General features: G+C 39.9%; 1 protein-coding gene across 5 annotated transcripts in view; it reads left to right on the forward strand.

Annotated features, from left to right (window-relative positions):
* Positions 1-26444, forward strand: part of CHL1 (cell adhesion molecule L1 like) — a 138218-nt gene that overhangs the window by 67274 nt on the left and 44500 nt on the right. For 4 of the 5 annotated variants that reach the window (XM_031049278.2, XM_031049277.2, XM_031049276.2 and 1 more), the window contains 5 exons: positions 10942-11131; positions 14466-14571; positions 16184-16374; positions 24356-24478; positions 25575-25745. In XM_031049278.2, the coding sequence (XP_030905138.1) occupies positions 11041-11131; positions 14466-14571; positions 16184-16374; positions 24356-24478; positions 25575-25745 (682 nt within the window). In that variant the 5' untranslated portion in view covers positions 10942-11040. Of the gene's footprint in view, positions 1-9016; positions 9063-10941; positions 11132-14465; positions 14572-16183; positions 16375-24355; positions 24479-25574; positions 25746-26444 lie in introns of those variants that run through there. The other variant, XM_034066528.1, reaches the window with a different exon arrangement.

The following is a 26444-nucleotide window of genomic DNA, read 5'->3' on the forward strand; positions in this document are numbered from 1 at the left end:
CCTGAAAAAGGGTGTTAATGGAGAGAAGTAACTGTTAAGCTAGAAAATCACTGGGATCAGGAGTGTTTTGAACGCTTTTCTCTTACAATGGTAAAACTACATAAGCAAGTGAGGAAACTGCTGCCCATGCTCAGAAATAATAAACAACTCCATTCCCTGGAAAACCTTGGTACAAAATGTTTCCATTAACAGAAGCTGTGGAAACAAAATGATGACCAGAGAAATTGTAGCATTATGCTACTTAAAAGAATATCCTCAGGCACTTCTATTAAGATTATAAACTCTTTCCACCCTAGAGATCCCAGCAAAAAAAATTGTCCTATCAATTTCTCATATGCCTTTGCTGGGATCATATCAGTTCCTAAAGAATACAGGTGAAATAAGAACAGCTCACATATATGGACTAGGCTTTTGCGTGTGTATTTTTCTTTAGTCTGACTGGGGTTTTTAGCTGTGAAGTTGGTCATAGGAAAAGGATATGGTGTAGGAAAATGCAGACTTCATCTAAGGTAAACACAAGTGAAGTAGGAAATGCAGAATCAGGATATAATATTGGTTTCTCTCTTATGCTATCATGTTTGCTGTAGTGCAAACATAAACTGGGCCAAATCCTACACTTAGTGCCCTAATTCCTCTGGTAGTTCTTCCTTGGTAAACTGTAAATTCAACTGATAGGTGTGGATTGTCCTGTAGAAGCAGATCAAGATACCCAAAGCTATAGGAGGGAGGACATTCTGGGATTTCAGAATCCAACCTGAAGTGATGTGGATGGTGTTTTACTTGTATCCTTAAATGCTTTCATGCTGTGTCTGTGGTTAAATCAATACATTTCACTTGAGTTTTTAAGTAATTCCTTGTATCTTTAATAACATGGAAGCTTAATGGATTTGACTTAGCAGGAAAAGCAAGTATTGTGGGATCTTCCACAAAGCTGGATGAGCTAATCTCTCTTATTACACAGAAGAGGGAAAAATCAAAGGAATGCAGAAAGTACACAGGATCACTTGCTGTGAAACTCTCCATTTTCATGAAGCACTGACTGCAATTTAAATTAGAAACACACAATGTCCCAATGACTTTCACTGTCATGTAGTGCTATTATGCTGAGATACAAGAATAGTATTGATATAGAAAGGAGATTTGCTTCAGTTTTGATGTTAGTTTTCCTTTGGTTTTAAGATTTCATGTGTGAAGCCTTCCCGGATTTTCTCTCGGGATCTTGGGAACACACTGAGACTCCCCCAAGTCTGGGAGTGCTGTAAGCATGCTCTCACATGATGCATGTGAAGCAGTGGGTTCAGATTTAGGATTTTTGATATTTGACAGTATTCACAGTGTCCTACCTTGTGAATGATTTCATGTATGTGGGATGCATCAGGAAAAAATTATCTCTAATGGGACAAGTGGGAATAATAGCTATTTTCTGCTGTTTATAGAGGTAATTCATTTGCAGTTAAATACCTTTTTCTTTCCTCTCTGTTCATGTTGTCACCTTGCTACTAGCACAGGGAACTCTCAAGTAAACACAAACCTTGCTGTGAATTAGTGAAAATCACTAGTGCCAAGTCAAACCTTCATTACTCCGCAGTGGATTCTGTTGTTGTCAGATGATTTTTGTGGCATAAGGATTGGTCCTGTACCACAAGCACACTGTGCACTTGAATGGAACCCAGTGGGTGCTGGATGCTGTAAATTCTTCCCCCTCCTTTAATGTCTGATAGAGTGCAGAATTTCTCCAGTGGCATACTTTAGATAAGTGTGTGTGTGTGTGTGTTTGAGAGGGTGATATGCTGTTTTCACTGAGCTTTATGCTGAATGAACAATCTCATTAGGTTCCAGGCTTGCAAGGAGCTCTGCCTGGCAGATCCCCTCCCCACATTTCCAATTCAATAGGGCTCTGCCTGGCTTTGTGTCTGTTGAAGGATGTGCTGTGAGCAGGAGTGGGAATGGCTAAAACTAACTGTGGCATGAGCTGAGTTTCAGGAGAGGCTTTCAGGGAGAGGTAGGATTTCTCCTCGGAAGTGTTGCTTTACTATAGTTCATGTTTGTTTTTATTAGCACAAGAAAGCTCATGATTTTGTTATTATTTTGTGCTCTGGGAGAGAGCGAATGAGCATACAAAAGAAAAACGTACCTTTGCCTCAAACTCATTTTGAAATGCAGAAGAATTTGCATTGCCTCCATTTGAGGAGGCTGACATTAGCAGTCTCATCTGAAAACAAACTGCAACCTGTCTTTATTTCCTTTGTGTGTGGCTGGCACACTGTCATTCCCAGTCATCCTACCCAGTTGCTACTGTACTTTGTTTTATGCTTCATGCTTGACCTATGAGCTGAAATGTTAATCACCGATAAAGATTTCAATTAATATAAAACTAGTTTCATCCAGAAATGTGGTAAGCTCATTTAGAGATGTAGGGTCTCGAGGAAATGCATAATGGCAAGAGCCTCAGACAATAGTTTAATTTTTAACCAGCTGGTGTGATTTCAGATGTGACTGCAAAGACCAAATCTGTGCTGTTTTGTTACCAGCAAGGGGGGGTGACAGTCACTGCATATGTACAGGCCTGTGAAAAAGCCATGCTCACAACATTCCTCTACTACAATGTTATGTCCTTGTGCTGGAATAAGTTCTCTGATTTTATTGGTTAACAAAAAAAAAAAAAAGAAATGAATGTATGGCCATACCTTGAAGTAAAGGAGATAAAACAGATACACATGTGGGGATTAGACTGCTCTGACATCTGTAAATATGAGTATATATAAACCAGGAACCTTATTTTGTGGTGACCTGTACAAGTGTTATGCAAAGTACCCTTTATAGTGTAATGAAGAAATATGATCTGAAAATTCATGTTTCTTTTTCTCATTCATCTTTTACTTTAAATACCTTAGAAATTAAATGTAGATTTTTCAGAAGTCTGCAAAATATTTACACAAACAATTCGATACCCTGGTGCTCTGGAAGGTCAGTTTGGCAACAGGATTCCAAAGAGGGGATACAAGGAATTGCACAATCACAAGTGATGTAAAGATGTAGAGAGCTAGGGAGAACCAGTGAGATTATTAATCAGCAAGTTTAACACTGTATGTATTTAGGGACTCGTTATCTCTGGTGGTGGAGGTCAAAGTATATAATCAATTAAGAAAAAAGAAAAAGGTATTTAGATTTGTGGAATAAAGGCCCATTGGTAGCTGTTACAGACAAAAGGTTAAATGGAGCATTTGGCTCAGAATGCTCCCAAGCAGTTATAGGAAGCGAGGAGGATATATGTACCAGGAGAGGATTCTCCTGCACTCCTGCTGCTGCCTACCTGTGAATGCCCAGTCAGGAGGGCTGAGCCAGAGTGACTGGGTTGACTGGGTGTCCTGATGTTGTTAAGTGCTGTTGCTCTCTTTAAATCAAAACAGATGTTTGTATTTCTCCACATTTTTAAAAACATTCATTAGGGTGGAATTTGGCTGCTGGGCATCATCGTTTATGTGCTCCTAATAGTAGGAGTAACCACATCAGTGGTTATCTCAATTTACTTTTAAGTGTCATGTCAATAATGTTATAACTAAAGTTCAATGACGTATTCATCATAAACAATGTATCGCTCACAGTTAACGTTTATTTCTTTGGTAATGAAAAACCTGAACCAGGTATTGATTTCTACACTGGATTTTCTTTTGAGTCTTTATTACAAGAGCTGCTCAGGGGCATTTTGACCTCAAGCAGAGCTGATCTGATGGGGCCTGCAAACCTGGTCTCCTGGCTGTCTTTGCAGGGCTGATATTTTTTGAGTAGGTTTCCATTATGAATATCTACAGCTGCAAAAGTGAACTTTGTTTTCAGCAGTAGTGTAATTTGTATTAAGTTGGTGGCTTTGTCAAATATTCTTGCTCACACAGATTTTCACAGGAAGCAATTAAAGAAGTGGGAAGTTTCATTTAAGTTTGCTTGACTCAAAGTTTACAAATGATCCTTTGCTCTAAGTCAAGTCTAGTTGACATTAGGCCAAAATGGGTACTGACAAATTATGAAGTTCAAATATCATGTGTTGCCAGAAACGTTGCTCAGTTCCACGCTGTATTTAAAGACCAAGCTCTTGCTGTCTTGAAAAGAGCCACTCAATGGCGCATGTTAGAAGATATAAAGAAAAGGCAAAAAAGCATTGAGATAATCTAATTTGTATGACTTGTATTGGTGAAATGACAATAGCGAATCCATTTTGCTTATTTTCTTAGGAAAACCTGAAGACCTCACATTTTTTGGCAGCAGCGCCTCTAGATCCTAGGGAGAACAATCACATTGGCAAATGTCAACAGACAGTTGCCAGCAAGCAGATAATTTGCATTGATTACAAACCACATTTCTTTAGTTTTCAGTCATTGTATGTGTGCAAAAGATATGCAAGGCTTTAAGAAATGTGATCTGTGATGTAATGATAAAGTGCTTCAGCTACTTGATGTATGAAACAAATCAAATCTGTTAGGTGCTGTGCCATTATATGGGCAGAGTGATGACCAAGAGAGATCATTAACCGTTTATAGTCAGGTTTTGAATGATTTGAGAGCACAGGATGTGATCTACTGAGGCTTAAGGGAGATTTCATTTTAGGAGTTTATTGGGAACAGCTGGGAGTAGATAGGCAGCATTTGCAAAACCAGACAGTTGATGACAGATGCATTCTCCCATGGCCAGGCACATGGAACGGAAGATGCTCGTACACCTTTTCAGCTTTAGCTCAGCTCAGAGTAGATCTTAGGCAGAAGCAGCATCCACTGAGTTACCCCACAAACATGAGACTGAGATGTCAGTGACAGCTGGGGGAGAGCAGACCACTGGCTCAGGGACCGGTAGCAGCCATGACTCTGCTGTGTCTGCCCAGAAAGGGAGATGCCCTGACCATTCAAAGGTGACTTTTCTTCCAGAAACCCAGGACCTGACAGGCTGGGCTCCCAAAATCTCTACTTACTTCTTAAAGTCTTCTCCAGGGAAATTAATTCTAATACTTAAACTGTTCGTTGACTTGAATGTTTTACTACTGCTTGTGCTGCAGTAGAACATTCCACAGCCTTGTGTACATATTTCTTTATTATTTATATTCATTCTATCACATTTTTTGAGGTTTCCTTGTGGCTTGAGGAACTGAAAGACTGATGGATTACAGAATTGGGAAGGCAAAATAGTTGCAATCAGGTTTGAAACACAAATTTTGTGAAATAATGTTGAAGTTGTTTTACTGCACTGAAAATTTTACTTTACATGTGTTGTCCAATAATGTTTCTGAAGTCCTTGGCAAGATGCTTAATGCATAGACTTCTCTAACTAAATCTCCTGAGAGTGGAATTGCATCTAAAAATAAAATCTTCATGCTGATGTGCTACAGTCTATTTGGAAATACTTTACCATGGAAGGAAGAACATCTCTTTAATTTGGATGATTATTATAATCACCTCCAGCATATGCATCTGGGCTGCTTTTCTGGGAACTGACAACATCCAAAAATAGGTGATAGGGATAGAGTCAAGTGAAGGTTATCTTCTCCCTGGTACTAACACTGAGATGTCAGAAAGCTTTTAGGGAAAAGCTATGTATAACTTTGACACCTGAAGTAAAATCTGGACCTTATAAATATTCCTTCTGATCTTTTCCAAACACATGAGTGACTCTGCATGTGGGGAGAGGGAGGGGAGGGTTTAGGGAAAAATAAAAGAACTATGACTGCATTAATACTATTGCTGTAACATTATATTTAAGGTTTTACTTGCATAAATTTTAACCTTTCTTAGCTAATTAGCCAAGTAGGCAGCTGTTCTTACCTGTGGCATGGAAAAACACAAAGGTGATTGATTCTGTGTGCTCTCTGCTGCTCTGCCTGTACCCCTATGGACCATGCCCCCTCTGCTGGGAGCTGCTGTGGGGCCAGTTTACCCTTTTTCCATGAAATTTGACCATTTCCTTGCCTCACAAGCTTTTTGTCACCCATTTTGTGAAAGCCTGTGCAGGGGAAGAGAGAAATGGGCATAGAGGTTCATTGGGGTGGAGATGGACACTTTCTGAGTAAAGTTCATCAAAAGTAAAGTCTGAGTAAAGTCATCAAAATGGTGTCATCTGCAACGTCCCCTGAACCAGGGAGTAGCAAGGGCAGGAAGAGGCAGGTGGAGCATCCCTGCTGCTTTTCACACTCAAATTCCTCAGCAGCCGGGTTTGCTCACTATGATTTTTGGTTGAGTGTCATCTTCTCAACACCTCACCAAAGAGACCTTCAAAAGTGATAGAGCTTCAAGAAGCTCATCTTCAGAGGAATATGTGGGTAAGAGGCACCTCCTCAGCTGGTTCCAGGCTGAACTTCAGCTACAAACAGTGTAGGGATGGTGGTTTCCACTGTGTTTAGGATTGTTTGCTTCTGTGATTATAATAGAGAAAAAATTAGAGCACTTAATTAAGCACCTGTCTGATATAGTCACTTAATTTTCAGTGTAAGGTGTAATTAAATAACCCAATTTTTATTTCTCATGCCAGGAAGTAATTTTTTTCCAGAGTTTTGTTCTATTATTCTCTAACTGGGGCCACACCGAAGGCTGTGATTTCTAATTACCAATGGCTTTTATTTAACAATCCTGTCACATATATGTCACTGAAAAATTAAATCTGATTCTAGCTAATGAAAAGGTCAGCCCAGCAATGTACCAGTATTAAACTGTGGGAATCCAGTACTTTCATGAATATTTGTGCTGTACGGGACTTATACAAAGACCAAATCTTACATATTTTGCAAGGGAAACAAATAGCCGTGGTTGATGCCATGTTTAGTACTGCAATATAATTTCTCTTGGAAGCAGTAGACCAGTAATCTGGGAATTTTGGCTGTCATCCTGCTACTATTTATGAGCAATTTTAATGTAGTAATTACATGTAGGGAAAATTGTTCACTAGGTTGATGAAATAAATGGAAATCTAATTTTTTTTTCTTGTTTAGTTGTCCAATATTTTTATTACATACTTCTGGAAGCAAGGGTATACAATAAAAGAATCTGGAACTGCATTGCTTTTTAGAATAGTGATATTTTGAAAGATTTGTTAACTGTAAGTTAAAGGCAGACCATTAAACAAACAAATGAGCTGTCCTTTAGAGCAATCAGTATTTACTATTAAGTGAACAGCACAGTAAATAATGAATTGCAGGTAAGGAACTACAGATAAGTATTTGCAGTGAATTCAAATTACTTGGCTTAAGCCTGAGGCAGAGAAAAGGGAACATAAAGATAGAAATAGAGAAAGGAGGGGGAAAAGAAAAAGGAAGAGGAGGGACTGTAAATGTAATATGCTTTAGCAATACATGTTCATTCATTGTGCTGAGGAAAGGTTTTCTTTGGTAATCTTCCCCCCCCCCCCCCCCCCCCCCCCCTCCCTGGCGCAAGGGATGCTGCAGCCAACGAGCCAATGCCTCATTGAGAACAAAGGAGAATATAGAATTCCTGGGAAAAAGTGGGGGTCCACAGCAAGCTCTGTGTCTCATCCAGCACACTGGCTCCGAAGGCAGGACTGATGTTCTTACCAAGGTCAAGATTTTGCACGTTGCTTATTGGCACTTACTAGACACTACAAGAGCATTGTGTTTGGGCACCAGCGAGACCGAAACCTGCCTGTAGCTGCCAAGTGTTTGCACAGCTACCTCATTCTCTTCTCCAAATTACTTAAGCAGCTAAATTGTTCATTTGCTAGGAACTGGCACAAGATGAGAACTTTTGGTTTGGAGTTGAATCATCATAGGAGAGAAAGACCATGCTGCCTGAAGTTTGGGTACGTGGCTGCGTTTAAGGCTGGGATGGATGGGGTGTCTGGAGGATATCTGATATTACTCATTTAGGAAGGGGCTCAGGGTTGTTTGGATGCTGGAGATGAGAGGGAAGGCTGGTGATTTAATCAAGGACTCTGCAGTTTCAGCTGAGCTGTGGGCCTGAGGCTTGGTAGGACAGCCAAACACGTGACAGCCATACTGAACATTAGCGCTTGGCAAGCCTGTCTATACATCACCTTAAATAAGGTTAATTGTTTGACACAGGTCTCCATGCAGGGATGATGTATGTCTCACCTGTCTGTCTGGTGAGGACCATCACTGTCCAGAACAGGGCATAGAAGACCAACTGGCTGAGTGGGGCACGTACAGGGTGATGTGTGTTAGGTGTTAGACTTCCATAATAACTGCTGTTGCAACCAGCACAGCAGGATAACACCTCTGCTACTCCCTTAGGAGTAATATATATAACATATGAACAGGAGGCTTATCTTGCTGGATAGTTATCACTAGGTAAATACCTCTGCAAAGATACTGTTGCTCAATTCAGGTCACCCTGAGACTGTACCTCATGGAAACTGCCATAGAATAAAACAGCAGAGGTTAAATGCTGCTGCAGGGACATTTCGAAGTGGCCTTTGGAAGTATCTGATTGCTGTGTACAAGTCTAGCACCACTGGGCCCCAAGTGCTCGCTGCTTCCAAATGCTGGTGCTGTCAGACCCCTGCATTAGTATTCAACACAGGGAAAAAGAGCAAGGCGCTAGACAGACCAACTAATTACAGCAGCCTGCAAAGGCAAGTCGTGCCGTACAACATGATAAAAGATATCCTTTTATTTGGTACATTTCTTTGCTCCCTGCCACTTTATTAAAAAAAAAGGAAAAAAGTGTGAGCTAATGGGTTTGGTTAAGGAATCAAGCTGTTGTCCTATTTTTTTCCTTGAATTTAATCTGAATCTATACAGTGCTTTGTAACATTCACATATAAAGAAGCTTCCCACTAGACAGTCTGCAATCTTAACAAGCTGCACACCTGTAATCTTACCTCCCCTTCCTCTGGTTGGAATCCTGACATGGGTTGCTCTGTACCTGGAGCTGTCAGCAGACAGAGAAGAGGGCTTCACTGCCACTAGTGCACTGTTTGCAAGCAGCAGCACTGGTCAGATTTTTATGAGCCTAAATTGCAGTTGTGTGGCTAAAGGGTTTGCTGTCAGAGCATCTGTTTTACCATCGGTGACACAGACAGATTTGGAACTCAGCGTCTGCCAGCACCAGGTAAGGCAGGGGAGGAGAGCCCAGTCTGCAGTGACAGAAGTAGAGCAGCCATCAGGTACCTGCTGCCCGGTGCTGCTGTGGGTTGTGTGTACTCCCCACGCTGTGACACAGCCTGGATTTTATTGGGCTGAGATTTGGAAATGTTTACTGCTTGCAAGTTAGAGCTAGGAGAAATTAAAATGAGGGAAATCTCTTCTACCACAAAACAGAACTTAATGATGTTGCCTGATTCTGCCTGATTTGCACCCAGATCCCCAGCTGCCTGAGGTGCCAGCTCAGCCAGTGGGTCCCTGTCCCCTCCAGTGTCCCTCTGTGCCACCCCCCTCTGCAGAGTGAGGCACTAAGCAGATTAGTCAGCTTCTTCCATCAGCGAATACTCACTGCCTGAGATACTTATAAGACATCTGGTTTTTAGCCTCATTTCTAAACAAATGAGGCTTATGTGATTATGGTGTCTGTCTCTTGTCCCCTCGTTGGCCAATTTCAATCTCCACCCAAGGATTTTGGTTTCAAAGACGTTAACTTCCAGGAAGCTTTCATGAACTGGTGACCATGTGAAGAGAAATTATCCTGCTAATCCTCTGCAGAGCGGGCCACAGCACAACCTGTTGCTCCTCTCTGAGAGCCAATGCAAGAAGGAGCATGAAGGGCAAAAGGGAAATCTCTGCTTTGTGCCTGTGTGTAGAGGTCCAGCAAGCCAACCATAAGGAGCAAAACTTTACAGACCAGAGTGTGTGGGCTTCATGGCTCGGTGCTGTCTCTGCTCCAGCTGCAGCCAGCTGTGCAGGGCAAGGGCGAGCGTCCCCAGTGCGCTACCCAGGTCACACCTCCTGCCTGTCCTCGCATGCCAACTGCTCTCAGTGATCTGGGGATTGCTTTTCTGATCCAGGGATTAACCGAGTGGTATGTGCAAAGATACAAGCACTGTGTGTGAGCCAGGCTTAGTCTAGAAATACATTGCCATGGTCATACACCTTTGCCTGGTGACTTGAGTCAGAGCTTGCTGTGCCATGTGGGCTGGTCCTTATCTCCAGCAGAGTAGCCATGCTCTGAAAATTTTTCTTGCAAAACTGTCTTGGCAACCAAGGTCTAAATTCTCTTGAGACTGATGTCCCTTAAGCCTTATTTGTTAGAAAATGTACAGGTACAAAACATGTCTTATACTGGTTAATATATTGCTGAGATACTGTGAATGATGCTGATGACTGAAATCCTCCATACACCCACATCTGTACAGGTCTCTCTCCTTTGCTGCTCTGTGAATTACACTTAAATGCTCATTAGAGCTGAATATATCTGGTTTTGGCAGGCACCTGACATTTTTCTTGGTAATGTAGAATCTAAGGATGTATAATGTGTAAAATCTATGTATAGCAGTTCTGAGATTATAAAGAAAAGCAAAGGTTTCATGTTCTGGTCCTTATTAATGAACTAAATTGTGTCCTTTTTTAAACATAAATGAAAGATGAAAGACATAAAATTTATGAACAAGGTCATTAGTATACCGAATTTCTCTCATTAGATGTATTACATTATTTTCCAACTTACACAGCTGTCATTAGAAAAATTTATGAAGTGGAATGATTACAAATAGGCCATCTTTTAAACCATCTCTACTTCTAATTGCAAAGCACAAAATAATTATACTTTGGTGCTATAATGGATTTTACTTTTGTGCATGTATTTTATTTTTTTTTGTCAGAAATGTAATAGAGGACTTTCCTGAAGCCAGGGGGTGGGGAGAGAGAAGAGGAAATTGTACCACTCAGTGCAGTTTTGCAATTTAGCTGCAAATCCTGAAGCATTGATATAAGTTGGTAACCCTGTTAGAAGCAAGTTAATATTGCAAGCTAATGTGGTTCTTTCTTCCCCTCACTAGACTTTCAATTTCACATCCTTACATCTGATTTGAAGTGACGGTGAGAGAAAGCATAAGTTATCTCTCATTCTGTTTGGACTCCCTGTTTACAGAAGAGTGATGAAGATGCTATTAAGCACAAAAGGGATCACCATATGCCTGTTTTTCTTTCTATTGAGTTTGGCAGCAGCTATTGAAATACCATTATCAGGTGAGTTGTAGCTATTTTACTGAACACACTGATGTTTTGTTTTGGTATCCTTTCTTTCTTTTTTTTTTAATCTTTCACTGAAGAAAAAAATATTAAATCCTCCTTTTCAGTTGTTCCATTTTGGATTTAATTCTGCCAGAACATGGCTTTTGGGAAATTCAGATGTGATAAAAATGTAAGCTACTTTTTTTGGACCTGTTTAGGTGGACATGCTCACTCTTTGTTTAAACATCCTGTTCAATAAGAGCCCGGCATCCCCAGTGATTCATATTTCATTGTATTGCATTGCATTCTATTCCGTTCCATTCTATTTCCATTCTATTCTATGCCTCTCCATTCCATTCTATGCCTCTCAATTCCATGTCACCACCCAGCAATACAGCAGTCACTGGTGCTCTCTGGCTCCATCACTCAGTGCAAGCTCAGAGCAAAAGCAAGCTCTGCTCTTCCCTTGGCTCCATTTCCCAGTGGGTTCTTGCTTGCACAAAGCAGCCTGTGCTTGGAAGGGCTTCAGATTTGCTGCCACATCAACAGCTGCCACTTTCCAACTCTCCATGTGCAACACCATCACCGGGCAGGCAGGAGAGCAATTTTCATTTACTCCTGGCCAGGAAGTACAGCCTCTGAACAAGTGTTAGAAGTTGTGAACTTGTCATCAGTAGGTGTCATGCTTTGGGAAATACCTCATGGTATTCTTGAACATTTGTGTGTGGTTGATCTTGATGCTCATGTTTCTGGTTCTCATTCTTCAGGAGACAGTGACTGCTTGGCCTGTCTTCCTACTGTTGCTTTCCATGATTCTTGGCTTTCCTTTCACAGACTGGAGGAGTTTTTTCTTCAAGCTAAGATGATGAATGCACCAGTCTTCTCCTGGCTACATATGTGCTTATGAACATCAGCTCTGAAACAGTGTAAAAAACGCAGCCCAAAACAAACAACAAAATCCCATAAAATAACATAATGTAACATAAACTAAAAGTTACAAAACCAACATAAAACAGAATCATATAATAAAATCCTGTTTCAACTTTTATGCTTTGTGATTTGTGTCCTTGAAAGTGTTTTCGGACAGGGAAAGAACAGTCTCATTGTTATTCAACTTAGGGTGAGCATAGGAAATGGAATGGAGAGGAATGGAATAGAATGAAATAGAATGGAACTCTGTGGAATAAAATGGAACAGAAAGGAATGGAACTGAATGGACTACATTAGACTAGAATAGAATAGAAATAGTTTCGATTAGGTTATGCTAGGTTATGCCTACAAGCCTGCAGGACAAGTGATGACCTAGGTTTAAGGTGTCCACCCACAAGGGGGATTGGCTTCAAGCTGGCAGAGGGTAGATTTAGATTAGACGTTAGGAAGAAATTCTTCCCTGTGAGGGTGCTGAGGCACTGGCACAGGGTGCCCAGAGAAGCTGTGGCTGCACCATCCCTGTCAGTGTTCAAGGCCAGGTTGGACACAGGGTCTCGAAGCAAGCTGCTCTAGTGGAAGGTGTCCCTGCCTATGGCAGGGGATTGGAAGCTTTAAGGTCCCTTCCAACCCAAACACGATTCTATGAATGAATAGAATCATAGAATCATAAATTCCATGATTCTATAGTTCTGTAAATGTAGCAGCAAACTTGCCTACTATCATATATCTGGTGTTTGCAATCCAATGCAGCCTTTAGCTCTGAGGGACTGATTTTATCCTTCACATAAATTCCTCATTTTGGCTCTGAATCTCCCTGAAGCTTCTGTGAGGTACCTATGCCCTTACTTGTCTTGTAGCCTGCTGTTAAGTCTGAAAAAGGAGCAGGTGTATGTCTCAAGGCATATGTTAGTCCCCAGAGAAGTATTTCCTACGCCTACATACCACCCTGGGGAGCATCTCCTTTATCCCTCTCTGGCTGTGAATGCATTCAAACTGCCTGTTTTACACGGTTGGTGTGGTTTTAGGACACATGTAAAATATGGGATGAGGCTCATAAGGGGCAATAAAATGAACACCAGTGGACCCCACTGCCTGGAGTAGAGCCCAGACCTCCCAGGCTTTGCATTTTTCAAACGTAAGTGGACCAGGAGGATTGCAAGCTATAGTTTGATTTTTTTAGGGGGTGGGGGAGAAACCCAGCAAAGTAAAACTCTATTGATTTTATGAATTACAGTGGGGGGAAATAAATAAATAAACCTAAGTAAAAAGACATGTAGGCTCTTTGCAGTGCTTTGGGTACTGTAGCCTCAGAATAGGATACAGGCCAGTTGCAGGGCATCATGTGGACCTGCTGTGAGCTGTTAGCACTCCAGAGTCTGCCAATGTCCCTGGCTGCAAAGGAGAATCAATCAAGCAGTGTTATAGGATATTTTTTAAAGCTATCCAAATTTGGTTATCAGCATTTGGAAGTAGAAGGTGTTTTTTGGAGGAAAGTACAGCAGTGGCTCTTTGTGTTTAAATAAGGTAAAAGTGGAGCTGTGACTGTAAAGTGCAGGACAAACTGTCTGGGCATCCACTGCTTTTATGTACCTACACAGGGGAACCACCTAGCTCTTAATTTGCTTTAATGAAGCGTTTTATATTTTAATAAAAAGGAATTATGTCTGATCAGTGAAGCTGGTGGGCTTGGAATTGTTCAGCTTTGAGACTACATGGCATGGCAAGGCACCACGTTTTGCTCCAGCTTTGAGCTTCCTGGACTTAAAAGAGAAACCAATGAGCATGTTAATTTTCTTCCTGGCTGTTTATAGCAATGTGATGATCCTATTATCCCCAGCTCCACTGTGGGGAGCATCTTCCCTCATATTCCTCTGTTACACAGACGTTCTCAACACATTCCTCTAAAAAAAAAAGCTATTGAAACATCATTGTGTTACCATGTCACTGATAACTGCTGTACCCTAGAGGGGACATTAAGTCATCTTTTGAGTCCATAGATTTCCTGGCAATTTTATCCAGGGTGGACATAGCAATTTGCTACTTCATGTGTGTGTATCTGTTTGGATTGAAAAGCCAGTTACTGACTTCACCACTGAATAAATTTACCATTCCACACACCCATGCTTTAATGTTAGCTTAGTGTTGCCACAGCTCTCCTCTGCCCTGAATGAGTTGGTTGTACATGGAAGTGTGTGCAGTTGATGCCTGTGAGTGGCTGGCTGGGTGCAGTCAGTGTCATCAAGCTTTCCTCTGGCTGTCGGAGCAATAACAGTGTTCAGTCTGGGGAACAGAGAGTGTTGGCAATTCCTCACTCTGCAGGTGTAAGGCAATCCTGACATTAAATCTTTCTAAGAAATGACCTGAGCAGAGCATAGCTTTGCTTGGATGTTGTTTTAACCTGCTACTTCTTTGTGTTCAGTTGCACAGCTTCCAACAATCACGGAGCAATCCCACACCCAGGTTGCCTACCCCTTTGATGAGGACTTTACAATTAAATGTGAAGCTAGAGGAAACCCACAGCCCATGTGAGTACTGCTTTCACCCAGAGAAGCAAGCAGAAATTGAATTTGCTTGTAACCTTTGCCAAACATCAGTGTGGTTTTGAGAAGGGGAGAAATAGCTGATGTACAGTAACCTGCTCATCACTGTAAGACAAGGTTAAGGTTTGGGTTTCCATTTAGGCCATTCAGCTTTTATTGCTCCATCACTTCCACTCACTCTGTGAATAGACATCAACATGTCTTTTTCTTGTTGGGAGATGTTCCTTGCATGTGCTGAGTTCACTGTCTGATTTAAAAAGGCTCGTCTGGGCTGTGTTGCAAAAGATAGGAGATGTGTAATGGTAATCAAAGGGTCCCAGCTGTTCTGCCTTTTCCACAGCAACCCTAAAAATACCAAGCACATTAAACTGTGTATTCAAAGATCACATTTGCATTTTATCTGATACCTTGTCTGCACCTAGCATCATCATGGCCATGGTGATGTTACAAATATACACATAAGGAGTTATTCAAACAAATATCCAAAGATAAGCTTTACATATTTTACGCCAATGTGAAAAGGAAAATTTCTTAATGAAAATGTGATTAGCAAAAATGTAATAACACAGTAAAAGCTTCTCCTGAGGCTTTCCTCACTGGATGGTGCATGGGCTAAATTAATAGCTGGCTTGCATGTTATTTTTACTCTGATCTTTCCCTTCTTTACCTTCAGCATGATTTAAACTTGATTTAAAAAGACAATTGTTATTTTATATCAAGATTATTTGAGCATGTTTACTTGAACTCTGAATGGAGATTTGTAGCATGATAACAAATTTCCTTTGTTTCACTGTTTATCAGTGGATTAATGAAAGTTTTCCAGTATATTTAAATGTATGGGTTAGGCAATAGGAACCCATATTCCCTTCCATACTGCAGGAAGGCAGTTTTACCAGTATTAGTGAAGTACCAAAACATACATTTCTGTTGACTTTTTTTTCTCTTAAACATGGCAAAATATTGAAAAATGTACATCTTCCATAGATACATGTAATAGTCTAATTTCCAACTGTCTCTGATTTTAGTCACTTCAGCCTTATTTCAATCCATCTAAGACTTTCAGATACATAAACTATGACCAAGCCTTCAGCATTAATCAAAGTCACGCTAGTATCATCAAAACTACAACTGATTCTGTGTCAAGACCAGGAGAAACTCAGTTGAGTCATCTCGGTTTCTCCTTGTTTCGACCATATCTCCTGTAGATAGTGAGAAAAGCTCCTGTCAATCCTTGCCAGTCAGAAGTACCACCTCTTCTACAGACACAGCTTTTTTGTAGACATATAGTTCTTTTCACTCTGTGCTCTTGCTTTCACAGATGGCCTCTCTCATTTATTGTCCTTGCCTTAAGCTTTGTGTTTATTTCACGTCACAGTCAATTATCCAAAAGTAAAGTGCCTGATAGGAGAGACATGCCCAATAGCTACCACAACTTATGGTAGCACAGTGGTTATTTTGCCATTTAACTCTCTCCTACATCAAAGTTTTTTGTTTTGTTTTAATAGTACACTTTTGGATCCCTATTAACCACTAGTTTTGTACCATAGTGCTCCCTGTTCTGTGGCCAGTCTTGTGTAACACTGGTCTTGTTTTTCAGCTTTAACTGGACTAAGGATGGAAAACCATTTGATTTGTTATCTGACCCAAGGATAGTTGCAACTAACAACTCTGGAACATTTGTGATTCAAAACCGTGGAATCATCACCAATTTTCAAGGGAAATATCGTTGCTTTGCATCCAATGTGCTGGGAACTGCCATGTCAGAAGAAATTGAGCTAATTGTTCCAAGTAAGGGTTTTTACTTGGCTTTTGGTTTGGGGCTTTTTTAAGATGAAAACTGCGTTTCCTCAAATTAAATAGGAAAGCACGAATTACTAAGGTAGTATATGGTAAAACATGCACTGTTATTCAGTGAATATTGGAAGAAAAAAGCTCTGTGTGCCCCCTGGAATGATTTAATTTCATGCCTGGTTTTGAGGACAGAATCCAAACCTGAATGTAGGATTTCAGAGAATACTTCTGGACTATCAACTCCTTACAGGTTTCTACATGCTGATACTGATGCTGCTTACCAACTTTTATAAATTCAAATGCACTTTATAGATTATGTATATATTTTCCCTGATATATTAATTTGGAAAACATTTATTATTTACTTTCTGAATATTGTCTGTCCCACTTTGACTGTAGAGGATGGGTTGATAGATAAATTAGTATAAACCTTTTAATAACCATCTCAGGAGAGCTGAATGTTCAGTGTCAGAAAATGACTTTGACTTGAGTATTCAAATGTTTTTATAAAGTACTTGGTTTGCCTTTGCCATAACCTCCATAAGAATTGTTTTCTGATTTGTATTTGCTTAAAAGACACTATTTGTTCTTGTGATGTTTCTTCTTCTAATGCTTTTCTCTTTCTGCAAAGAAGAAAGCATAAATATTGACAAGAGTCGTAGTCTGGTAAATTCTGAATCTAATTTCAGCAGAGATAATTTGTGAGCTGATGTCAGCCCATCATGAAAATAATTAAAATATTTGAGAGATAAATAACAGAAAAACACATCAGAGTAGCTTTCTTAACTGCAGTACCGCTATTGAAAGATATTAGCTGTTCATGAAAGATAGGGATAATGGCAAACATCATGAAATAGGAATATATAAAAGTTAAAAATGTAGTGGACAATAAAGGAATAGGAAGTCATTGTCATGGAAAATAAAATTGCTTTCACTCAGATCACTTTGGGGAAATTTTGTAAAAGACACTGTAAGTTCAGGGAAACTCCTGAGTTAAATTTGGAGCGTTCTCACTACTACTGGAGGAATGTATTTGATAAAGATTTAGACATTATGTGATGCTTTCACTTTCCACACATTTATTGGGAAGCAAATGCTACAGTCATCAGACTGTAATATTTCAGCTTGGCAACCATGACAGAGTGCCCAGAAGCTGGGAGAACAGTATGGTGTCTATCTCAGAGGAAGGAACATGGAAACAGAAGCTGGGGGAAAGGATGGGAGAAATAGCAATTTATTCCTGCAAAATAGCAACTGATACAAATGTTTGAAAGCTCGAAGGGATGTCATCCAATTAACTGTGGGTTCATGAGTCTGATGTCAGTACCACTAAGAGTTTGATACAAATACTTATGGGGAGAATATTAAAGACCTAAATTGAATGGAAAATGAGCTCAAAAATATAGTAAGGAAAATTACTGATCCTAGAAACTTGTCCTTCTATCCTTAGCACAGAGGGAGGGCAGAGGAGGGAATGGGTGATTTTGAGGACCAGAAGTAGCATGAAATTTACTGATACAAAACTCAAGGTTCTGATAAGGATGACATTGATGCTTTGTACAAATACGTTTAAGCACTTGAAGTTTGGAAATGACATAGGAAGATGAACACACAATTGCTCTTAAATTCAGGGTTGAAATACATGAAAGAAGAGGAGAATTTGGAGCAGAACCTTCCTAATGAAAGTAGAAAGGACAAGAAACTTCCCTGGCTCCACAATGGAGCAGGGTGAAACATGGAGCAGACTTTACAATGGAGTTGGGTGGCATGGAGAAAGAAGAAAATCAGCAGTGCAGTGGAGTTTTCAGACTATATCCTGTATTTCTAGGGGATCTGCAGTGTTTTGTTGTCAAGTCACCTGAAAGCACTGTGCACATGTGGAATTGCTGTGTTCATATGGCAGGTGATGTCTCCACAGTCTTCTCAGCCTTTGAAGTGACAGGAAAGGTCTACCTAGCTACAAAAAATGCTTCTAGCATGTCAGTGCAGATGAAATGGGCTATGAGAAACATGAATAAACATTTTTGTCATGCATTTTTTATAGAAAACATCCCTAAGAATCATTCTAGGCATAATAGCTGGTGGTGAGAGTCATGGCATTGTGGTCATATTGAAAATTCAGCACAGGGGCTGGAAGAGTTCCTGGGAGAGGGGCGCTGCTAAGGATGCCATGTAAATGTATCTTTATGAGTGCTCCTCTTGAATGACATAATTTATTTTCTTTGAGAAATTTATTTCATATTGCACTGCATTGCATAGTATTCCCTAATGCAATAGCTTGGTGTTTGGTGAGGAATTACTGAGGTTACATGTCTTGCTCTATAGTCTACCAACTTGTGGTTGCTTTAAGGGAATAGCATTCTGGAGTAGATGATTGCACAAAGTTTTAAGACAGTAAGATGAAGTTTATTGAACTAATGATATAAGTTGGCTCCACAGGTAGGACAGTACAGCTGATGTCAGCTAAATCTTGTGCAGGAACAGGGAGAGTGATGCACTTACTCAGGGCTTTAGACAGGACAGAATTATTCCCTTTGTATTTTGACCAGGTCAGTGGAGTTAATAAAACTTCTTTTAAACAAAGGTTCTCAAACTCATTAATATTCAGAGCAGTTCAAGACATCAATGTAATGTTTTAGTGAAGGTATGTCACCTCCAGCATCAGAATATTGTGGGCCTCTTTGCTACTGAACTGAAAAAGATCCTTAAAATTGGAAAAGAAGAGCAAGTTGATGTCTGTATCTGAGACTACTGTGTCGATACTCAGAGTAGATAATTTTTGCTTTTGATGAAATATTGTCTATACTAGCTTGAGTAGATATTAAATATACTGGGGGTAGTTAGTAACAAATTAACTGAGAGGGTATAAGCATGGTTGTTATCAAATGCGAGAGGAATTTTAGTGCCAGTATATGCAAAGTCCTAAATCCAGAAGGTAAATACATGGTACAGACAAAATATTAGAGGAATTTACCGAACTCCCACAGCTTTTAAGACGCATTTACTTTTATTCATACTCTCCTGCCATGAAATCTTTCATTTAATGGTGCAATGTAGATGCTGCAAATTAAATCGGAATTCAGAGGGTAATAGAAGACACCTTTGATTTCTTAAAGTGCTGGATAGTCTATAACTGTGCTCAAGTGAAAGAGAGCTGCTGATGCATAGATCCACTGTAAATTAGGCAATCACTGACACAGAAAGGTTTGGGATAAATTACCTCTATTCACCCACAAGTTTTGAAGCAGAGACTGGTACATGTGAGATCACTACATGCATTCATGGTAATGATGCAAAGGTGGCTGTGCTTTGCCAGCTGTATTCAAGTAAAATGTAAGCTACTTGGCAAGTCACTATGCCAATGAAGTGAAGAAAACAGCAAGTCAGATTAGGCCAGGTTTTTCTCATAAATTACATTTACGCTGGAGAAGTAGAACACTGAGTCTGTAAGGTTGCTGCTGAAAAGGAGAACAAAAGACTGTTTACTCACAGTAGTCATTCCAGAAAAGCAATAGAAATGTCAGTAGAAATGATCATTAAATCTTACCTACATAATGAAAACACCACACCTCCCCTATATATGATGTTGACATTAAGGAGCGTGGGGAAGAATGGGGTCTGAGGATCTCTAGATGTTTGCATCATTTAAAAAGTCCAGATTGTTACAAGATACATGCAGCATGAAAAATGAATTTAAATGGTGAGAACACAGACTTCAGCTACCCTCCTCTTGTATTTAGGGAATCTGCTGCTTGAATTACTGAGTAGGCTCAATGCCAGAGGAAGGAGAAGTACAGTTTAAACTTCTTTAATTAACTGCAGTGTAAAAGACTTTTCATGGTAGACTGCATCAAGATTTATGCTCAGTATTTCTAAAGCTACTGCTCCAAAAGACCAAAGATCTGAGAACGGAAACATAGCCTAAACATAAAATTGTGCAGTGGCAGGCCTTGCTATGCCAATGATGTTAGTTCTAGAATTCCCAGAGAAAGCAAAACCTGTGTTAATATAAAAAAAAAAACAAAACAAAACAAACCCACAAACAAATCTAGATGTGAATATTGTGAAATTATTAAAAGATATTGAGCTGATTGTAAAATGGAAAGTTTTGTGAAGGTTTTCAAGTATAGCATTTATGGAAGAGAAAACAAAAGAGAGTAACTCTCTGAGAATGTGTAGATGATGGAAATAAAATTGAAACCTTTTACCTCCTAAATCAGTGTCCTATACTTTTGACAACTTTTCTGGCCATCTAAATCATTGGTATCACTCTGATTTTTGCCACTGACCATAATTTTGGAAAGGGCGCTAGAGATTTACACAGAAAAAGGCCATCATAAAAGCTTCTTTGAGAGCAAATGAACTGATGGCCATTTGGTCTTCCTGACAGCCAGATTTTCCTAACTTTTTCAATTTAATGCAGCAATTAAAAAGTCCATAAATGAGCAGGATCATATCTCATAAACAGTTCAAAGGCTGCAAAGAAAGTTACAGTTTTAGCTACTGCTTATATTACATGCATCAGAATACCAATTGATACACTGAGATGAGTACTGGAAGCTGCCCAAGTTATATTCAGTATAATGTATGAAATCAGTGACTGTAAGTCATGTTTAAGATTCTTTGATGCATTGGGCTATTCACTGGACAAGATATAGATCTGTGTAACAAACAGTCAGCTACTAATTAAAGTGTCTGAGGAACTGGGAATTTCCAGGATATGGAAATGTCTTGACTGTTTCCACTTTCCCTCATTCTTGCATCCTTCAAGTATTTATCTGTATGGAATAATTTAAGAACATCCGTGGTGGGAGAATCTACGCCTCCGTCTAGCTCAGGACACTTCTCCAGCAGCGCCCACAGACAAGGTTATAAAACCAGACCCAGTATATGTTAGCTAAAATGCTAATTGCTGATTTGTCATAATGACTTGGCTCCCATTTTACAGTAGATACTGGCAGAAAACAGACAGAGCGGTCTCAAGAACTTCTGCAGTTACATGGAGAAACCCTTTTCCTTCAGTTCTATTTCTCAACACTTTACACAGAAACACATAAAATACCAGATTGAATGGGCTCCATTCTTGTCATTGTGATCAACAGTAAGACAAAAGCTAAGCAGTAGAACAAAACTGTGCTAATAGGTACCTGAGTAAACCTGAATCCATCCTGCTGGGGACTGGAGTACCGCAACTGTGGTTGCTCTATTTCTGAATTCATACTGCTAATTTCAATTTAGATTTTTATATGGTATTGGTATCCCTCCTGTTTGCTTTTTGTTGAGATACTGCATATTCTGAACAGAGCAGAAGTAGGAGAGAGTGACCCAGCCTCCTCTCTGATATTTCTCTTAGCCAGCCTAATTTGCCAGTGGTATTTCAGCCTGATCTCAAGCACAGTTCAGTCATTAAACTTTGAGTCACCCCAGGGATTAAACAGAGCCTGGTTCCTTGCACAAATGGCTCTGGACTCTGATAATCTTCCATTTCCATGGTTTACATACTTTCAAAGCACTGTAATTCTGGTTTTTGAGCACGGTACAGCCTTATCAAGAAATAACACTTGGGCAGCAAGACTGTTTGGAGAGCTTTATATGTCACAGTGGGCCTTTAGAATATGTTTCCATAACAGAAACCAGGTGTGCAGCTTCTCATCTTCCCTAAGGCTGTTTCATACATGCCACTTGATTGCTTGTGTCATGAGACAAGTGTCCTCCTGGCACTTCAGCAAGCCTTTCTCAGAGTCATTGAATAGTGTTGTTCTTCCCTGTGTTATGGATATGTGAGAGGTAGCACTTGGAGCTACACTGGATTCTCTGTCCCTCCTCATTACATCTATGTGTGAGGAATTGCATAAAAGATTGACATGACAGTTTTAATGGTATTGTTGCAAAGAGATCAATTAGCTGTAAATTTTACAGTGTCCGTATGCTGCATTGATAACTCCATACAGTATTAAACACTTTCATGACACAATTAATCTTGTATGATACTTTCGAGCTTATTTCAGATGTGATAGTTTCTGCAATCAGCCACAAATCAGTATTGATTGATTCTGGAATGTCCACTAACTAAAACAGAGGAACACTGAAAAAAAATACATATGCATGCTGAAGATTAATGTGCAAGAGCCAAAGTCTAATGTGAGAGTAGCTTCTTCATTTTAATAAATCTCCTCATGAAGAATTCAGAAGCAGTTATTTTTTTAGTCTTCGACACTGTTGCAACCCAGCATGAAAATATGCTTGTCAGAAGGTCTGACACAGCAACTTATCATGAAAGTTGAGTTTTCCTCTCTTGCAAAACTTAAAGGGTTCAAAACATTCAAAGTTATGTATTGAGAGGAAAAATCAAAGTTTTTCAATGTTTTTCACAATGAACTAAATGAAGCGAAATAGCATGGAATAACCCAGAAGGCCTGACCACCTGTGGTTTGAGTACTTGTTCGAGGTGGAGGACATTTGGGATTTGAACGTATAGTCACTTTGTTATCTGAAACTTCACCTACAGAGTGAGTAATGCTCATTAGCTTCATTTTGCCTCTCCTAAGAATTCATAACGCATTAATAATCCTCCTGGAGATAAAATCTATGCACAATCTGCATTCAGGCAATCAGTATTAGAGTGACTGCTTCTTTTGTGTTTACTAATCTACAATGTATAGTCTCCTCAGAGAGAGTCCTGGCCTGCATTTCTCACCTTCCTCCTTCAGTGTGACTCCTGCAATGTGACACTGCAGATATCCTGCAGAGGCGCTGGACCACTGATGTTTCAAATTGCTTATTTGCTATCAGAGTTCCCTGCCATGACTTGAACACCAGGATGGTAATATTTTCTGTGCCAGATTGACTCCGCACAGCTGGGATGCTTTCATTCCTTTGCTGTTTAATCGCTGTTAATTTTGCTGTTTAATGGGGTTGCCTGAACTGAAACTTTTGCTGGTTTGAACTTGCCTAAAATGAAAGCAGAAGACAACGTCTGCCTGAAACTGTCCTAGATAAATTTGTTTAATGAGTGGTTACTTCTCACAAACTGATTTTGTTGCAATAATCTCTGAGCTGCAGCCTCCCGGTCCTTGGCTTGGTGTGGGCTCCAGCCCAGCACTGCTTCCCCTCTTCTTTGATGTGCTCCAGTGGCATTTTGGGCTGGCAAAACTAGCCAGGTTGCCCTGGTTTGACAAGAATGGTTCAGGCTTTGGACAACCTGCTGGCATCAGTGCTGATGTTCTGGCTGTTTGAACAATTCCTGGAACAATTACTTGACATATATTTAAGCCCAAATAGCAGAGCCCTTGTGCACCCTGTGTGTTCTTTCATGCAAAGCCTGTCTCTGCATCCCGAAAGACAAGCTTGCTGAGAAAGTCTGCCTCTGCACAGCAGAGGTTTTACACCTGAGAGGATGAGGCCATACAGTCTTTAGACCAGTCTTCTGCTTCATCTGATACTGGAGGTGGATAACTGGGACCACTCCAGGCACAAGGCTGAGTAGCTGCCTAATGTCAGTCCTCATCTGCATTGACTTGTGGTTCTTTGTTTGGAAGCACTTTTTAACCAAGACTTCACAGAACATACAGCATTCTCAGAGTGATTTCTGATCCCCTGGGAGCAGCCCTTTAGTTGTCCCTTCCAGACAGTGCACACAAAGGAGCTATAAAAAGCATTTGAAAATAAATGAATTGAAATAAAGCTTAAGCAAAGCCCGTGGGCATCACAGACAAGTGTTACAGCCTCACAGTTTGGTTGCCTGGCTTTCAACACTGCAATCTGTGTGCTTTATGAATGAAGATGCAGCAGAGATTTCTTTCTTTTAGTAAATGCATTGTTACTCTGTACCACCTTGTAAACAATAGTAGTAACTAAGGACAGATAATGCAAAGAATGATGCTAAGGTAAATATATTATTAAGAACTATATTAAGGGGGAAGCAAAGGGCAAAATGTCAAAAGCTAACAATAAGAGGAACTTCTTTGTTTCTATGCAGGTGTACCAAAATTCCCAAAAGAAAAAATTGAACCTCTTGATGTGGAGCATGGTGATTCTGTGATTTTGCACTGCAACCCCCCAAAAGGCATCCCACCTTTGCATATCTATTGGATGAATATTGGTAAGTAAACAATTTTAACATGATTCATATGAGGAGGTTTAAAACATTTGTCTTCCAGAGCAGTTTCATTACAGATTCATAATTGATGGGAATGGTAATTGTGCAAGTGCTTAGGAAAAAGATCTGGACACTGAAAAACAAAATTGAAAAATGGTGAATGGGGATATGTTTTTACAAAACACAAAGCTAAATTGTAGGGTACATTGACACAACATATTATTAAATATGAGACATCAGAAATCTTACACGTCAGTAAATGAGTTTACCAGTAATGAGGACTACTGAATTTACAGTAGAGATGATAAAATGTGTCAATATATTATTTCTATCATTAGTAGTTTATTCTTTTCATAAACTAGTGGTTGATTTATGATACTAAGAAAAAAAAATCTGCCAGGTATGTATAATTAGTTCCTTGTGGGTTTCTGTCCCATTATTCTTCGGCATTTGTGTTTTGTGGCAAATTCTGGCTCTTGGGAAGCAAAGTAACTCAGATTGCCACCATGACGTGAAGAGTTTGTTTCTGATGTTGGTCAAGTATTTGCAGAGACAGGGTGCCAGATTAAACCTCTGATCTTATAAGGCAGCCTCTCTACTCATGCATATTTAGCACAGATCTGTATTTGGCTGGATCAACAATGAGACAAAGGAACAACCTTAGTTCACACTAACACTTCCCTGCTGTAATCTGTAATTACAGAAGGGCAAAGTGTTTGGGAAACTGGCCATGGGGACATCTGTAAATGGTGATGTTCATATCATCATTATTGGCCTTTGTACTGGGGAAAGGTGCAGGATATTTCCATTCACCTAAGCAGGAATTTTGTACTGAGTATTTTTTAATTACCCATTTTCATTATAAATTATTTTTCATATATTATATAAAATACATATTTTATATATAATATTTATTGTCTATTATCACTTGTATGCTGATTCTTGGTAAATAACCTGTCTGTTATGTTGGGTCTTCTGCCTCTTTTGCATCAGTTACATTCTGTATGTGGAAGCAAGCGTAAGACAGGGGAGCATTAGTAGTCATATTGTTGAAACATAGCAGCGCCATTACCATATCACAATTATTTTTTCTTGCTAGATTTGCAGCACATTCCACAAGATGAAAGGGTCTCCATGAGCCTTAAGGGAGATCTCTACTTTGCAAATGTGGAAGAAAATGACAGTCGGAGTGATTATTGTTGCTTTGCAGCATTTCCAAGACTGAGGACGATTGTGCAAAAAATGCCAATGACGCTGAAGGTTTCCCGTTGTAAGTCTGTGGATGAGTAGTTTCTTGTTTTCAGTTGTTTTTTTCTAACTCCCCAGGCATCAGCAAATACAGATGTGTGCCCTGTGTCTATGATGTGATTCTCTGAAGAAAATGCGTGTTACTGTGCTTATTCTTGCATTATAAACCTTACTCTAAGGGCTAAATTCAACCGATAAATGCTGTTTGCAATCTGTTTGGGCCCAAAGGGCCACATTTTTATTCCTATTCTCCTTCCAGTGAAAGCCAGTGATGCATTAGGTAAAACTGCTTCTCTTGCAGTCACCAATGGATGGGCTTCCCTGAGTCTTGAGGACTTTCTGTGGCCATATCCTCCTGGGGTGCCAACTGTGTTGGTCTGGGTGCAGCAATGTGATTGAAGGGACAGTGCTTGCCAGGTCTTTGTAAGCTTCCTTGAGCATCAATAGTGACACATAAGGCATTTTCCATTTCCTTAAGGAAATGTAGTGCAGGGAACACTGAATTGTACTTGTATTTGAATTGCATTTGGGTGGCATGGTTTAGTGTGAGGTGTCCCTGACCATGGCAGGGGGGTTGGAACTAGATGATCTTAAGGTCCTTTTCAACCCTAATTATTCTATGATTCTAATTGTATTTGTTTATTTATCTTAACATCTCTTTATTCCTGCAGTCTCCAAGGGTCTTATGCAAAAGATGGTTTCAGGTGCTGCCCCTGAGTCT

Source organism: Melopsittacus undulatus, chromosome 9 (assembly GCF_012275295.1).
Source record: "Melopsittacus undulatus isolate bMelUnd1 chromosome 9, bMelUnd1.mat.Z, whole genome shotgun sequence".
Lineage (NCBI taxonomy): Eukaryota > Metazoa > Chordata > Aves > Psittaciformes > Psittaculidae > Melopsittacus > Melopsittacus undulatus.